At 40.7% G+C, this 18354-nt stretch overlaps 1 protein-coding gene across 2 annotated transcripts in view; it reads right to left on the reverse strand.

The window, feature by feature from the left end:
* Positions 1-18354, reverse strand: part of LOC117257925 (plexin-A1-like) — a 351734-nt gene that overhangs the window by 124493 nt on the left and 208887 nt on the right. For both annotated transcript variants that reach the window (XM_033628343.2, XM_033628342.2), the window contains exon 9: positions 7439-7553. In XM_033628343.2, the coding sequence (XP_033484234.1) occupies positions 7439-7553 (115 nt within the window). The remainder of the gene's footprint in view (positions 1-7438; positions 7554-18354) is intronic.

Genomic DNA, 18354 nt, shown 5'->3' on the forward strand with positions numbered 1-18354 from the left:
ACTGCAGAACTGAAACTTCTCCCATAGAAGACCTACTGTGGCCTATCCTATCAAAAGTCAATGTTTAATTTGTCCATTCTGAGCTACTGCAGAAACAAAGGGAAGGGCACCTGCTCCGTATGTAGGTATAAAGGCCTCATTCTGGTAACAAAAACACAATGATTCTTATTTTCAAGTGATTATTAACTAGTAAAAACATAGTTTTGAACATTATACACTATTTCTGCCAATAGATGTCCTTAAACCCTACACACTGGACCTTTAATAGACTTTTAATAGAACAGGTTGAGCTGAGGGCTGCTCCTTGTGACAGATAAATTGAACTTCATGTAATATCTATGAAGTAATATTGATAGAGCGCCCAAAAAAGTAAAGAAAAAAGGACTGGACATCCAATTTAGTCAACCCCCACAACCTTTTCCCTATACATTTAGTCTCTAATGAATGCATTTTAAGGATAAAATCAAATCTCATCCTTTGCTCTACATACGGTTGATATAGCCTGTTAGCATAGAACAATGGACCAAAGAGCATTGATACCCGAGTTAATTCCCATGTCCCTCCACCTCAGTGAACAATTTAACAGTTTGACGGTCATTAAATTTATCCACTGAGACAGTGTGCACCATCAAAACACTTTCAGAACTAATTCCCCACATATGATTACTCATGCTTTCAGAGCAACAGTGGATTGAAGTTCATTAAGCCTTCAGTGTGGAAGAGAAGTGGGGTCAGAAGAGAGACGACACGAGGAAAGTGTCATTTGGATTGAAAAAGTCACGAGTGATACAAGTCATCAGGGACTGTTCCCACTTAATACTTCTATAATTTCGTCAGGAACTGTTAATGACACGAAAATATCAAATCTGTTCTGCTGCATGTAGCAATAACAGAAGCCTGGAATAAGGCACTGAACAAGGATGTTGTTGAGAATCCTCTGTGACTTAGTCACCATTGACATTTGAATATTTCCTATTTATGTTCTGCAGACAAAACTACGTTGTGCAACGGCAAGACAAACACACAATGCAATTAGATGGTCCTCAGCCGCAGAGCTTTCGGGAAACAAGAAAGTAGGGCAGATAGCATTAACTAAATGACATGGAATTATTAAGTAGATGCTGAGGAGACACGAGGCACGGGCAGTGTCATGACCCTCAAGTATCCTTTCATCTCCTGAATGGTTAAACATCTCTTGCATCCTCCTCCCACTCCTCCATCCTTCTCCTCCTTTCATCAGCTCACTCGTATGTTGCTCCCTTCAACTCTGATGTCCTTCTCTTATCCTTAATTCCTTTTACTTTGCCCACCTGGTCCCCCCCCCCCCCTTCTATTTGTCTATCTCCTTCCTTCTTTATCATATCCCCTTCATCTTCTAGTATCTCTACTGTCCTGCTTTTAAAAAAAATAATTTCTGAGTCTTATTTAAGTATGCCAACTGCAATAATATGTTCAATCAATTCTAATTTCATAAAGCTTGTTGACAATTAGCCTTGAGCAATTTGGACAAGTGCAGCGTCCAATCTGCTGTTTTTCTAGAATAATGAGAGAATTAAAATGAGCTTCCTGACACAAACTTAATTAGAAGCATCTTATTGTGACCCCTGACCTTCCTCTGAAGTGAAAACACAGTTAACACATCAAGGCAGGCTCTGGTGATGTTTCTTCCATTTATATCCTGTTAATTTAACTTCAGCTTTATGGATAAAAACTATTTTTAGAAGCATTATCTCAGTGTATTGGATTGATATAGGGTATTATCATATATACTGATTTAAATATCAACTATGTATTATTACTGTGGAGCTGAAGGGGTCAGATGTGAGACTCATGAACAAAATTACAGGCTGGCTAAAATGTGTAACCTGCATAATAAAATGCACTATTTTTGCAGAATGCATTTTTTTTCTTTCTCTCTCTCTTTTTTAAAATATGTGCAGTGTGCACATAGTTTCATAAATGAGGCCCCCGGTTGTTTTAGCAAGCTTGCTTCTTCTCTAACAACTAGGCCACTGCCACACTCCTCCCCTTATGTTTTATTGTAGATGCTCCACCTTTCGCTTCTCATCTCATCTGTCTCTCTCCATTAAACACACCAACGATCAGAGAGGCATCTGGAGATGCATCTTTAAGCTTTAATACACTTTGAATAATTAACATACACGTGCGCGCGCGCGCGCACACACACACACACACACACACACACACACACACACACACACACACGCGCAGAGCTGAGTCTTTCAGTGGCAGGCAGCTTACCCCAGCCAGAGAGACCCAAAGGGAGAAGGGAAGCTTGCTCTGTGCCAGCCCCAGCCCCCGAGCCTCCGAGCTGGGCGACTCGAGAGCTGTGTACCAGCCTGTGCTCCGGCAACAATGGAAAGACAGATGTAACTCTGACACCCGTAGCTGAGAGACAAAAAGAGAGGGTGTCTGGCTCCAGCTAATTGACTTGTTGAGGGGATGAGGGTGAACAAGAGGAAAGGGCTCACTAGGTTAGAGATCAAAACCGGGAGCCCGTATGGAGATGGCTGGCGAGGTGCATGGCACGCTTTGAGCAGTGATACTGTGGGAGTCTGTGTGTAGAAAGCTCTGCTTGCTGAATGCACATGCGTTCCTCCATGCATGCATTTCTCGCAGCAGCGAGGAGACTTGACAGAAAGATATGACTATTTAACCAACTCACTCATCACGGTGATTCATCCTCTAATTAGCAGCATGAAGGCTAACTCTGATACACTACCTATATTCACCTTCTGTTCATCTGGAGCTGAACACAGCCTGCTAATGATTATCAATGAGACTAGGCTACAAAGCCACCAGTTCAATCCCCTGTGCAGCAGCAATGCATCATGGACCTACTGTATTTCATTGAATGTAAGGAGGTCAGGCTGCTATGAAAACAGAGACAGAAAAGAGGAGAGAACTGAAGAAAAAAGAGATAAGGGAAGAAAGGAGGGAGGACTGAAAAGAGGAAGAGGTAAGGTAAAGAAAGAAGGATAAGTGTAAGATGGAAGAAAGAAGGTAAGGAAAGACAAAAAAGAAAGGCAAAGAAGGGTGGAAGGTGGCAAAAGAAAGAAAGAAAGAAAGAAAGAAAGAAAGAAAGAAAGACAAAGATGACAGTGAGGCAGAGATTGTGAGTTGCAGTTTCACATATTGAAAAGGTCAGAGCCTCGATGGTTAAATAAACTGTTTCAGAGCGGCTGATGCAGAACAAGCACTGGCTCATAATGAACGCTTCTTTTGACAGATTAAGATGACTTCACTCAGTCTTAATGAATACATCAGACTTAAATAAATACACACTAGAAGCTACACTTTTTTTGGAACACGAATAAAGAAAGAAAGAAATTACTGCTGGTATAAAAATTGACACTACACAAGACCTCAATAGTCTTTGTGCCAAATTTCAGGTTTGGAGGTCAGGAGGTCGGGATGGTGGATGGACTGGGAGCACTTCCGACTTTCATGTAGGAGACCATAATCATGCCCCAATAGCTTTTTTTTTTTTTTTTTTTTTCCTTCACTCTCATAGCAGCAAAAACCTTTGAATCAGATTAATCCACGGTAAAAGTTGCAAATCAAACTTTTGAAATCATGACAAGTTAAACTAAAAAAGACCTCTTAAACATGTGTTCCGCAACGCAGAATACATTTTGGCATTGTATGTTTCAGCAAACTACAGCCACTTTACATTTGCACGTTATCATGTAGCAGATACACTCACTGCCACTTTATTAGGTACCACGGTTCAACTGCTCATTAGTGCAAAAGCTTATCAGCAAATCACATGGCAGCAAATCGATGCATTTAGGCATGTAGAGATGGTCAGGATGATCTGCTGTCCATATCTCCACTGGAAACACAGTGAAGGGTTACTGAAAAACACACGTTTGGTGGCCAAAAAGCTCCTGGAAACATATTGATGCATCACTAAAAAACAACCGGTTTTGTTGTTTGTTGGTCTCGAATAGTGGTCGGTGGTGGTCTACAGCTTGGCAGGAGTCCTGCCTGTGTCACACCATCCACCTCACGATGACAAAGGCAGCTCATATATGAAGCGTACAAATAGAATGTATCTGTGGCTTGCAGAAATGTACAATGCCAACATTTTCTTTTGGTGATTGGGTTGATGTTCTTTTGCAGCACAGGAATATGCTTCTCATAGCTATGATACTTCCAGCAATAGGTGAAGGCAATACTAGCATATCATCAATAATCAGAAGCTCAGGCCATGATCAATGATAAAACTGCTGAAGCATTTTACATGCACAAAAAAGAGAAGAAGAAAAAAGTTACTTCCTGTCAAAGCTCCCTTCTGAGGTGGTTTTTTGGCAGCCATTTTGTGTCTCTGCTGTCAATCATGAACGCATTAATTCATGTGTGGGACATGAAATATCCTGAGTGAAAAGCGACCCCATGCAAAATGAATAAACGACTTAATTAACAAGCGAGCGAGTTTGCAATCAATGAATGCATAAGCAGGCGAGCCTGTAGACAGGAAAATGAATGCAAACAAACTCTTTTTCTTTGACTTCTTCTGTTGGTTTTTTATTGTCTTATTTTTCCTATTTCCTTAAATCTGAATGAAGTCATTTGAACAAACCCTCGGGCCCAGCGTCGGCCCAGTTGGCTCTACCAGCCCCAATGCTGGGATTCATCGGAGCAGAGCAAATTTGTTTGTCTCTGTGTTTGTCTGTCCTGGTGTTTGTTTCTCTCATTGTTTGTGTTTATACACATTTCTGTTCATGGCCATCTCAAGTGTTTCTCCGACTCTGGCAATTTTCTGCCTGGTCGCCCCTAATGTGCCTCTTTGTTTATCTGCTGTCACAACACAGCTGATTTATATCTATTTGCATATCCAGGAAGTGACATCAGATGATTACATTTATTTGAAAAGGGCAAAAACATATACATTAGTGGTTATCTATTAACACCATGAAGAGAGAGTGTATTTTGTTTTTTTGTGATGTACCTGCAGCACAGATTCACAGATGCTATGAGTTTTATCAGATATGAAGTGAAGTCAGCCTCAAGAAATATGACAAATGCCTTTGGGAAGACAACCAGTGTAGTGTAAATTCAATCACTTTGGCAACCTACTGCTAATGACACAGGGGGAAACTTTTTCAGGCAGCGGAGATGGGCAATATCGCTTTCAGCAGGGGCTACAAACTGGCAAACTGGAACAAAATCAAGGCTAGAGGAGATAAATGTGTGATGACAAAACTACTGCTGTTGGCTCAAGTACTCATATGCATTGCTTCAAAAAATGTTACATGCTCAATGACAGGGGGAGAACATTCGGATACATCAAAACAACATGTATCCATCACACAGCTGTCTCTTCACTCTCTGCTGTTTTAATAATAATAATAATACTCCATGTAAGGAGGTGGTGATGGCACTGGTATGATTGTGTGTGTGTGTGTCTGTGTGTGTCTATCAAAATTCAGCAAAACCCCCCTGACATTCAAAGTGTCTTGATAACCATGGCAACGCCTGCACCAAAAAGACAGAGTACATCAGAAGACAAAATAGGAAGAAAAAAAGGGGTTGAATTGGTGTGGTTCTCCAAACAAGATGAGGATGGATGTCAGCCTGGTGTGTTAGATATTACATGTGATGACAGGGTGTGTGTGGAGTCAAGTGGTATCCCCCTCGACCCACACACACAAACACACACACAAAATGCCTTAAAATTGCTGCCTGATTTGTACACTTTAACAGACGTCATGACACACACACCGCACACTCTTGTCATATTTGTCAGACAACCATTCACATGAACACAAGCAATGTCTTAAAGGGACAGTTCGCCCCAAAATAAAAAATATATGTTTTTCCTTTTACCTGTAGTGCTATTTATCAGTATAGATTGTTTTGGTGTGAGTTGTGAGTGTTGGAGATATACCAATATAATGGAGCTAGATGGCACTCGGCTTGTGGTGCTCAAAGTCCCAACAAAACATATTTGAAAAACTCAACAGCAATGTCTTTCCAGAAATCATGACCTGGTTGTTAAAGATAATCAACAGACCTTCGGGTGAGCAGTTTCATGTAGGAACTATTTTTTTCTACCAAACTGTACCCGACAACTGTATCACTGCGCAGAAGGAAGCATGCATCTACTCATGGATGAAAAGCCTCATGCTTGTGACAGTGTGAGATGAAAAAAATAATGGCTTCCTCCTCAGCTGCGCTGTAACATGGCCAGCCCAGTGGTGCTAGGTGAGCTAGCAGTAGATGCACAGGTCCTGCTGCCCAGCGATACGGCTAGTGGGTTAAGTTTGGTAAAGAGAAAACAGTTCCTACATAAATTTGTTTTTTAGGTTTGATCACCACAAGCCGAGTGCCATCTAGTTCCATTATTTTGTAGAGAAGGCAGACATGTCTACAGCCAATATCTCGAACACTAAGCAACTCACACCAAAACAATCTAGACTGATAAACAGCACTACAGGTGCTATATGTGGTTTTGATTTTGGGGTGAACTGTCCCTTTAAGTAAAGACAATAATGTATACATAAAATAGTTACAAATGCATGAATATATACACACACATACAAATAGAATATGCAAACAGATAGGCACCCACATATAAACATATGCATACAGACACACTTGCACATATTCATAAACGCGCCTCCTTCATGCCCACCCCCACTGTGGACTTTCAATTGTCTGTTTTTTTCCCTATTATATCCTTTCATGTTTTTTGGAAAGAAAGAAAGAGTATGTGAAAGAAAGAGAGAGGTGAAAAGAGAGCAAGCAACAATAGGCTGAGTGACAGAGGAGCAAGAGGGACAACTTGAATATGTGTCAAACACAAAACTTTCCTCTGCTAGGATAAAATAAGATTTGTGGTCTGACTGCACAGGCGAGAACAGAGGAATGAGAGATAAAGAAAGAAATAGAGACAAAGCCAAAGTGAGGGTGGTTGGGTGTTAAGTGTGACTTTCTGAAGTTCACTCCATGTTTGACAGTGTGACTTCCTGTGTTTGCATGACAGACAGTGAGAATTAGCGACTTAGATGGAGACAGAGGGACTGTGAAAGCGAGTCGGCTCGTGGATAGATGAGGGTTTTCATGCAAATATAACATTTGGGATGGTAGCGCGCGCTGCCATTTGCATACTCATTCACCCCGACTTGTTTATAAGTGAATAAATCCAGCGCTGCTTGGAGTACAACAGCTGCTGCTGGGCCACTCACAGCAGCACTCATTCATACACGCACATACACACACTCAAATGGCATACAGGTCCCAGCTGCACCCTTGGAATTACTATGCCACTATATCATACTTGTGTGTGCATGTGCATAGGTACTTGTAAATGTGTTTGTGTGTTGCTTGGCATGTCTGGGCTTCTGAATCTTTGTGTGCAAGTGTTTGTGAGAGTGTTTAACTACACGTGGATGTTTGTGCGTCACCTCACCTCTGAGGTGTTGACTCGTCCCTCCTGGAAGGAGCAGTCGCTGGCGTCCTGCGTGCACATGTGGCGATATTTGCACCAGTGACAGGGGAAGTTTCCATTAACACAGGATAGACACCTAGAGCGAGGGAGAATGTGAGGAGGAGAAAAAGCAAGTTTGGTTAATGATTGTGAAGCAATTAACACCAAAATTGTTTAAATATAATCTGCATTTTTCCTCTTTTTCTCTTGATGACTTCACACTTCCATTTGTCTTTGTTTAGTGAGCCATTGCAGCTACAGTGTACAGCTGCTGATGCAAAAACGTCCGATACAGAAATGTTAAACTAGAAGTCTGTGTTAGCAAATGTATCAACAAGACAGCTCTGACAAGTTCATCTTTCAACTGTAAAATGTCCTGCTTAATATGGACCTCAGTTAAAAAAGAAAACTAACAGATCCTAATCTAGACTGTTTGTTAACAAAAATAAATAAGCACAATGAAGACTGATGACTTTGCAGGATTATTTTTTATTTGACAAAATGCCCAGCATCTTAAGACAAGTCTAGGGTTTGAGGGAACAAATGAAATGATACAATCAAAACTAATCCACTATAAAGCCTTATAAAATAATGTACAAAAATAAAAATAAAAAATGGATATATTCTTTCTCTCTGACTTATGAGAGAACTTTAACAGGACTCCATGGAAGATTTGCTCACAAATCCAAATATCAAATCAAGCCTCAGTCAGCCTACAAGCTAAATGAAACATTTCATCAAACTATGCATATTATACATGACATGCTTTGATCTGTAATAAAAGTTATCAGTCACATTTGTGTATTCTAAAACAGGTTAACAAAACAGGTCTGCAGATATCCTTATTCCCCCACATGCATAAAATGTCATAACACAAAATACATATTTCACACACATATTTATCTAAGGAAATCAGTTTCCTAAATTCTGCTGAGTAAACATAATTCTTCAGTTAAGTCAGACTAACTTGGTTTCCTTAAGTTGCGAACACTTAGAAAGAACAAGTTAACGCTCATTTGTCTTTTTTAAGTTGCAACAACTTCGCACAATATATTTACTTGATGTTTTTGAGGGAGGGGAACTTTAAAAGTTTCCTTGTTTTTGTCCGATCAACTTGTCAGATTTTACAGTGTGGTTTGTTTTATGTAAAACAAAAAAACAAACAAAAGCACTATTTGCCATTTTATCAAACAGCTAAACATTGCTAGCAGTATCAGCCTCAAAGATCCAGTATCAGTCAGGCTATGAAAGAAACAATAAAAATGACATTTGAAAAAATAATTCAATTTTGCAATTAAGATTTTTAAAAACACAAAAAGGGGGCAACATTTCTATCTCATTCTCCACTCTTACATTTGTTATTGTTGTTTGTTAGTTTTGGTCTTCTTGAGCCTCCATAAGTCAGTTTACTTCTCAAAACAAATGAGTAAATACATTTCCTCAACGCAGCATGAAGCTGCGTCAGAAAACATTTATGTATCGGATATTTTAATTTTTTAATGTCAATCATATTTCATCATTTTATCTGAAAACAACTTAAAAGGAAATTAAATGTGTTAAAACATTTACAAGACAAACAGGCATTATCAATTTTGTTAAAAATGCAAAAAACTAATGTAAATTTGTCAATTCTACTGATGATCATTTCTAAATTGCTCATTATAATTAGCATTAAAAAGCACACTGATGGAAACCCAGCTACTGCGACTTGAACTGATAATAGATTAGGTATAATACGCTCACAGAGAGCTGCTGCAAGATGAAAAACAGAAAGACTGGAAACACGGGTGAAAAGAAAACCTTCAACGGAGGACGCGTATCACACAATGACAGGCCCAGCGTGGACATGCATCGACACATTCGCACAGCATCAAATGGTCACGGCCTAATTTCCAGAAATCACGTTGGAATGACGAGTGTAACCGCGGCCTTGTGCATTAAGACTTTATTCCAGCTGTCAGCGAAGGCCAGGGCGGACGCTGAACGCAGCCGTAAGAGAGCAGGAGAGAATCCTCGGCGATCCACTCCTCCCTTCTTATTCTCCATGCTTGCAGGCTTACAGTGAACTAAGCTGGCAGACCAAGATAAGCCTGTTTTTATATAACACTTGTTTTTTTTCTCTTCTTCTTCTTCTTCTTCAGAGTTGAGGAAGCAAAATGAATGTATGCACATTCAAACATGGATTACTACACAAAAACAAGGCTATCATGGCAACCAGGGAAAAAAAGCAGTGCAAGGGAAGTTTGTACAAGAACACAAAGGATTTACTTTACACTTAATATGAGTTAAATAGAGAGGTTAAATCAAAAGTTACTTAATTTAGCAATGCTCGTTTTTATGATGTTACAGTAAAAAATAATTCGTGGCAGTGTGGCATTCTTTTCTAAATTCACCCGTCAACTTGTTTTGTATGAACATTTGTTTTGTTCAAAGTCTCAGCTTGATCATATTTTCCTCATGTATTTATATATGACCACTGACATATTTATATCAGTGCTGTATTAAATCACACTCTGCTTTCTGTCAATCACTGACAGAATACACAGGAAGTCTCCGCTTCCAATTTTTTTGTCACTTCCAGCTGAGAAACCACTCAATGCTGGGCTGTGCAGTTTGCTGCAAAATGATGAAAACAACTTAAAAATTAAATAAACAATAATTACAGAGACTGACAGAAGTTGATGTTCAGTAACTCTAAAAAAAACTCCTGACATTCTCTTTCAGCTAGAACGAGTCCTGGCTTTATAGTCTTTACACCACTTCTGAACTAAATTTCACTTAAATGGCTGAAGAACAGCGAGCTCTAATTACATGTTACGTCAGTCCTCTCTCCCGTATGCTGTCACTCTACTCAATCAGGCCTCCTACAAATCAGCCCCCACACACACACCCACGGTCGCTACTTGCCAACTCACATCCACCCGAGGAACTGACTGGGAACCTGTGGGGTCCTTTGTTTGTATCCATCATTTGGTTATCACTCACCTGATTTATTTTCACACTGCATCCCATGTTAATGTTGCACTTTGACTGCAGCTAAATTCTACTGAAGGTCTTCTGTAGCTAATATTTGCTGACATTTTGGCAAATACGCTTATTCCCTGTCTTGCTGAGAGTTAAATGAGAAGATTGGTGCCACTCCTATGTGTATATAGTAAATATGAAGCTATAGTAAGCAGGCTGCTAGCTTAGCTTTGCAGAAAGACCGGACGCAGGGGAAAAACTGCTTTCAAAGGTAAACAAAACAAAACAAAACACTATCAGCACATCTCACCAAGCTCACCAGCTAACACTTTAGATCGCATATTAAGGCAACTTGATGATAATGCTAGCGTTTGACTTTGCCTTAGAGTAGTACTGCCCCCAAGAGACCAAAAATATACTCACGTCTAAAGCTGCATGATATTTTTTTGTTATGGGCAAGCGGACGGATGTAAAAACAATGGATGGAGCTACTGTGACGTCACCCAGTGGTTTGTGGGCTGCTGTTTTGAAGCCTTGAGTTTGGCATTTCTGCCGTTGCTAACTTGGTTTGTTTGTTTTTTTGTGTTGTTTTTTTTTTATTTTTAAGACAAAAGTGACCATGAGGGTTGGATCTGACTGAGAAGCAGAGGACACTATTGGCAGACATCCTGTTCAAAGTGACCTGCCCTTAATTATGCGTAAATTTAAGCTTTAATAAAATGTAAATTAGTTAGTAATATAAAAAGGAGGGAAAAAGGGAAAATTATCTGATTATTATCTATTATCTGGTTTTTGAACCAGGCTGTAAACATGTTTATTTCTGCTCTAAAGTTGGGCATTTTAACATGGAACATAATCCCCATAGATCCCCCATGTTAAAATGTCCAACGTTAGAGCACAAATTAGCATGTTTACAGCCTGGTACAGAAACAGTTTAAGTCTTGATTTTACCAAAAGGTGTCTACAGGCTACAAAAAGTTAAGCTAAAGACTTTAAAAGACCTTTTAAATACCAGTTTAAATGAAATTAAATACTGAACTTGTGATAGAAATAAACACCAAAAGTGGATAGTAGAGGGTGTGGCCATTTTGGATGACGGGCTAATAACCCTCTTGTGTAAACATGGTCACCTCGGGTCATTTCTGGCTCCAAAAATCCAAGATGCTAATAGCCAAAATGTCAAATCCATGGCTTCAGAACGGGAGTCCACAAGTCCGTGGGTGAGGTCTATCATCTTCATACAGTCTATGGTTACAATAATTAAATTAGCCTTAGTGAAGATGTTAAAATCTAGCTATGCTGAGCACATTTGTGTACTGCACAATGCCTAAATCCATACAGTCATGCAGAGACAGTTTGAAATTCATTTCACAGTATTGCCTTAAAATCGCATTCATGTTGGTACCTTCTCGCTGACAGATACAACACACCAGGGATTCGTTCTACTTCACAAATTCTGTTCTGTTCTTATCAGTTGGTATGTGGCTTTTCCTTAGAAGAGAGTGGTTTATTCTTTGAAAGAGCCCCACCTATAAAAATGCAAACTTGTTTTAACTGTAAAGTCAAAGGAAAAATAAGTCACAATACCACCGTCACTATTTGACTGACAAGTGATCTCTGACAAGTCTAGTGCAAAAGCACGGCAGTAATGAGCCACCACAGGGGTTTAAAACCGGGTCCTCCAAACTGAAGGACAATTGCTCGGCTCACAATGCCACCCTGCCGCCAGAAAGACCGACTTTAAATTGGATTTCAGTCTAATCCTCGTTCTGTCTTTGTCCCTCTGTCCTTGGTTTATTCAGATTTTAGAGGGTTAACTCCTAAATCGCCTATACTGGAGTGACAGAGTGATAGGGGCTTCATATAGCCAGCGATAAGCTAGTGGGACTAGACTGAACTGCAGTGTGAGGTTTATAATCAATGCCAGTGGATTTCCATGGGGAGAGGGGTGGACTAAGGTTATGCTAACAGTCTGATGTTTGTTAGCAGAGCTGGTGAGCCAGTTCCTCCTCACTATTAACCCCAGGGTTTATCGATTTCTTGTTGCAGGGACGTGTGCCCACACATTCACAGCTGTGTGAATGCACACTCTTGACCGCAATAACACACACCCACGGACTGAGACACGCCTATACACGCAGGTTGTCCACCATGTTGACATCGTAGCATTCCTCTGGGTCACCTGGGCAGTGGAGACTTGTCCTACAGTAGAGCTGTCAATGCCTGGACTTGGGTAAGTGGCTGCGCTGCTGCAATGTAGTCAATAAAATCCCCTGCTATTTAACAAGGCCTAGCAACAGAGCCGGGTCAAATGCCTTTTCATCTTCTCCGTGCCTTTGTTCTGGTGAGGCTGGATCGATGGAACAAAGCTGTTGATATGCGAGCAATAGCCCCGCACAAACGCATATGAAAGTGCTTATTTAATTCTGGTCAATGTGGACAGAGTCGCAGATAAAGCTGCAATTGTTTCCTAATCAGAAGGTTAGGCTTATATCTAAACCTTGCAAAACCACAACAACATGTGTCGATTCAAATGAAGGCCAGCGACACATTTTGAGGCATAAAGCTTTAAAGGAAAACTTCACCCAAAAAATGACCATTTGTAAAGCAATTACTCACTGCGTGTTAAATTTGTGAAGAAAACATTGTTTTACTCACATGCCTCCACAGTGAATGGAGAATCCAAAAAAGGCAAACATTACTCATTAATTGAAGAAACCATGGTCCGCATTTAATAACAGAAAACTTTATCAACATGTTTTAAATTGTGACGTCTTAGCGCAAATACATGTGCGTGAACTATTGAGCCTACAACTGGATAAAATGATCCATGGACTATACTGTACCATTTGTTTGAGGGTTTGTAATCTGATGTTTTGATATAGTTTTGCTGTTGTTAAATAGAGACCAAGACTATGTCAATTCATAAAGGTAAGGAAAGGTAAGGTAAAACATTAATGTCCCCAGGGGGCAGTCTGGGATACAGACAGTAGTCATAGGTAAAACAAAACAGACAATACATAGCACACAGAATCCAGAACCACACACTGTCAGGGATAAATCATGGACAGTTAGTGGTCACCGCTGCTTAAGATAAGCGATAGCAGACGGAACAAAGGATGATCTGTAATGCTTAGTGCTACATTTAGGGAGGCTAAACCTCCGCCCTGATGGAAGCATCTGAAACTCAACATGGAGGGGATGCTGAGAGTCTGAGACAATCAGCCGAGCTTTAGAGGTAACCCTCTCTTCATACAGAAGCTGTAGGTTATTAAAAGTAACACTACAGCACAACTTTACCACTTTTTCCAACTTGCTCTTGTTTTTAAGGCTCAGATTACCAAACTAACAGAAACTGTTAAAAGACAGAGCAGTCTCAGTAAAAGCAGAAAAGAACAATTTCATGATTGTCTTATTCACATCGAAACTCCTCAGCTTCCTTAAAAAGAATAGGTGTTGGTTTGCCTTCTTACAGATGCTGTCAGTGCTCATGTCTGTATTCAGAAGAATGTTTGCAGTTTTTGGATTCTCCCTTGGAGGCATATGAAAAAGTTTTCTTAAGAAATTCAAGGTAACAAATGATGAGTAACTGATATTGAAACGGTCATTTTACAAGTGTAAAGTATTCCTTTAATAGTCTAATCAGTGCTTTAAACAACTGTAGGCATGCTGTGATTCTGATTAAAAGCTCAGATTAGTTTGACATTGTATCTCCCACATATTTTTTTATGCGGCCTTGCCTTTTAGAAATTCCGTTTATATATAAATAATTTGAAAAAGTCAATATGTTTTTGAGGGAAATTAAAGGCCGGGCAAATTACGTTTCATATTAACATAATGAGGAAATGTTGTTCATCAATGTGCCTGGCAAGTTGCACAAATGTTGATACTGAACGAATCTGCAAAATGTTCACTGACAATGTATTTCATTGTTTTTTGCAAAAATAGGCACTCTCACAATACAATATCCACTCTTAGTGGCTTATTATTTTTATTAAAATCACAGTCTTTCCCTAACTTTCACCAAAGGGCTTTTGTTGCCTAAACCTAAGGCGGAATCTGGACGCAAACCTGTGAATGTGATGTCACAGTCCTGTACCTCATATGTCAACCATCCACCACAACCGCCATCCTGCAAATTCAGCACAGTACATAAATGTAGTGTTTTGATAAATCAAAGAAAAGTCTCTGAACACAATCCAGGCAGTGAGTACATTGTTAACTCAGCGTAATTATGAAAGCAATTTAGTAATATACAAACATAATTTCGAGAAGACAGGGTTGTTATAATGTGCATAGTGTTTAGAAGACAGATAAGACCGGCTGTGCTATGTGATCTATAAATAGGCCTCCTTATGTGTTTTATCCAATAAAGCTCCAAAGTGAGCAGCAATAAAACGAGGCATACATCATTAAGTTATACAGCGCAGGAACCAAATGAGAAGTTTAGATTCTCAACAGGGGACTCAGACTCATTATAAGATATTATTGCATCTTGTCACGGCCATGTCCAAAAGCGGTAAGTCTGAGTCTCAACCCGCAGTTTAATTAAAGCGGGTCACACTTACTGAAAATTGGACCAACAAGCATTGCCACAAAAATCAACTAATCAACTAATGGTGATGTCATCGCAGAGTAGTTTAACTCCGAACTGTTTCCAACAAGACGAGTCCAAAAGTTGCCAGTGTGTAACGTAGCTGTGGTGTTTGAACAGGAGGCCGCAGCGGACTGTCTGCCTGGATGTGAGAGCCCTTCCTGGGGGCCGGAGCGTGGGCTGCTCCCCTCCCTTGAGTGCTTCTTTTCACTGCATCCCCTTTCATATTGTAATGGTCATGGTGGCCTGAGGCTGCGGTCCTAACCTTTGAGCTGTGTGGGACGCATTATTCCTGACACAATGGACACAATCTCTGTCTCATCCGCTAACACTCTGCTTTGTATCTCTCTTTCCCCCTTCATGCCTCCTTCTCAGTTGTCTTTTCCCTCACCAGCTCTTAGAGAGTTTTCATCTCTGTCCCTCTCTTCCCTCCCTTCCTCTCTTTAAAAATGCATTATTCCTCCTCCCGCATGCTCAATTAAACTATTCCAAACCTCTTTTTTAATGCAAATTTCTAATATTGTAACAGCGTATGTAACTAGCTCGCAGCGTAATTTGCTGTGCCAAGTCTGTGCCTTCTGTGTGCTCCTTCTGACTGTGTGTGCACCTGTTTATGTGTTTTTGTATGAGAATGTAAAAGGCTGGCGGTCCAGGTGCTGCATCCACCTTTCAGCACGCTGAGTGAGGCCATGTGAGGTTGCACATGAGCCCGTCTGGGTGCTTGCCTGCAGGCTAACCTGCATCTGCGCTGATACTATATGTCCGTGTTGCAAGCTTGTGCTACACTTTCAAACACCTGCCACGCCCACGAGGAGAACTCCATTATCTGCAACTGAACGCGGCTGGTTCCTGCACCTCGGCTTCCTACAGGCAGTGTCAAAGATTCAGGGGTGAAAGGTGATGGCAGAGGGGGAGTGGTGTATAATATGTGGGTTTATGTTACAGCTGCTGCGGTGATAACTGCCCTGTAGTTTCACAGTCCTGCAGAGTCCTGTGGGGGCCGGCAAAGCCGACATCAAAGACTTAAACAGCAGCACGCCTATTTATGCAGCAAAGAGAGGAGGGCTAGGTGGGCTGGCTAATCAGGGGTACAGAGCATAAACACACCCTCACATACACAAATGAGAAAACACTTACTGCATGCACAAATTTATGCGCCACAGTGCAGTTACTTTGACACATCCTGTACAACTCACAAGGAACAGACACTGACACACAAACATGTCCACACTCACACGTCCACAAAATGAATCAAAGCCATTGAACTGGGCCTGGAGGCCCTGAGAAGTGGCCCAGGTGAGCTCTCTCTCCAAGCCCACTCCATTATGACGATCTCCACACAGGCACCCCGGCTCGAGCTAATTAACGGCCTATTACTATGCAGATATATTCACAGCCAAGAGCAGAGCACAGGCAATAAATGGGCTTGATGAACGAGAGAGGGGCAAGAAAAGGGAGGTGGGGGGAGGGAGGACGGAGAGGGCTAAGAGGGGTCGGGGCCGGGGGAGGGAGAGACGGGTAGAGAGAGGGATGGGAGACTAGAAAGTAATAGGCAGACAAGAGGAAGGTGGGAAGGCAGGAGAGGAAAAGAGGACCACGGGGCGAGAGGGAAGGATGGTGGCATAGAAGAGAATGAAAGCAGGACAAGTGCACTTCACACTCCTTCATACTAGTTGCTTGTAATGCTGGTAATTCAGGAATTAAAGGTTATGGTCATAATTCGTAGTTCTCTTTTCAGTGTTTTGGCCCGGGAACTTTTCACACAGAGTCAAAATCTAGTTCTTTGGCCAGTTCATTTAATGCATTAATCTTCATCACTCCTCAGATGCATTAAATTTGCAACCCAAATACATCACACAAGAGACGCTTTTAAGACAGAATTTCTGAGTCCTTAGTTTCTGGTACTATTTGGATGTCATGGTTTCCCTTTTGTCCTAATACTGACTCTTCTTTCCCTCTTACTACACAAGATATCTTCATCTAATCAAAAAAAAGAAAGACAGAAAGAAAAAAGCCCCAAATGGATTTTATTCTTATTTGAGGATATTTTAAATGATGTAAGCATTAGGGCAGGAAGTAATGCTGCCATCAATCTACGCTTGGCAAGAGAAAGAGAAATCCACTCTGAGTGTGCCACAGATGCATTTTCATTTCAGGTGTATCGACACAAAGTGCAGATACCTAAATGAGCGATGTGACTCTGTGCCAGGTGGAGGAAACCGGAGTGAGAGAGAGTGTGTGTAACAGTGAATCTCACTCAGCGACTTCAGGGCTCCAGCCAAGAGTCATTTAGGCAATGACATTTTATTTATTTTCATTTAACCTTTATTTAACAAGGCAGGTCAATTAAGAACACATTCTTCATTCATTATCAGGGACATCTCACTGCTTTTCTGCTTACCTTTCTGCCCCTGCTCTCTGTGTCATTTTTCAAACTTTACCAGCATTACAAGATAAAGCCACTATTAAGGCTAAACCACTTTAGAAAAATGGCATTGTTTTCTGACTCCTGGCCTGCATTTTGTGGTCTTATTAGCATAACACACGTTTTTAGGAACTGTTTTTTTTTTAAACTTTTGAAGCTTTTCAAATAAATTTACTGTCAGGTTTATAAAAATTAGTTAATATCAACATTCTATAAAAAGTGTGTATATTTACAGGTAGATGTTGATGCAAATTTATGTAAGGAAATTGAACAGTAAGTGTAGCTAATAATAACGCTAGTTACGGTCTAATTTAAAACCTAACTGACTTTAGCTCAAGTGGCACCGTACTGGGCTGCAAAATGAAGCCAAAGCAGTTGTGTCAAAAACTGCAGTTCCTGCAATGGCCACTTGAGGCTGGCTCCAAGAGCAAGTCAGTCCTCACTGACCCCCATGTTAAAATGCCCAAAAAACATACAAAAAAACACTTTTGGCCTCTACAGCTAACACATTCTCATTCCGACCTCGTCACATATCTACGTTTGGTCATAGACTTCCCATGTCCATGTATGACGTGTAAGGTACCCTGGGTGAATTGGTTATTGGCATTCTGGGATGCTGTGTCAACTTCTGTCTGTTACATGTATTGCCTGTTTATAAAATATATTTCTGTTTTCACAGGAAATGTACAGTTTGCATACAGTCTCTTTCAAGTTAAACACATTACATCAGTACAACACTGGGAATTGACTTTTTTTTCTCCATAGGTTTAGGCTTAGGTTTTGCCAACATTCACATGTGGTTAGATTTAGGAAAAATGAAAAGGGTTTGGCTTAACAATTTTATGGGAAGCAAACACCGGCCTCCCAGGTGAAAGTCAGTGGTTGTTGGACCCATTCATCACTCCACCCCCCTGC

This window comes from Epinephelus lanceolatus, chromosome 8 (genome assembly GCF_041903045.1).
Source record: "Epinephelus lanceolatus isolate andai-2023 chromosome 8, ASM4190304v1, whole genome shotgun sequence".
Classification (NCBI taxonomy): domain Eukaryota; kingdom Metazoa; phylum Chordata; class Actinopteri; order Perciformes; family Serranidae; genus Epinephelus; species Epinephelus lanceolatus.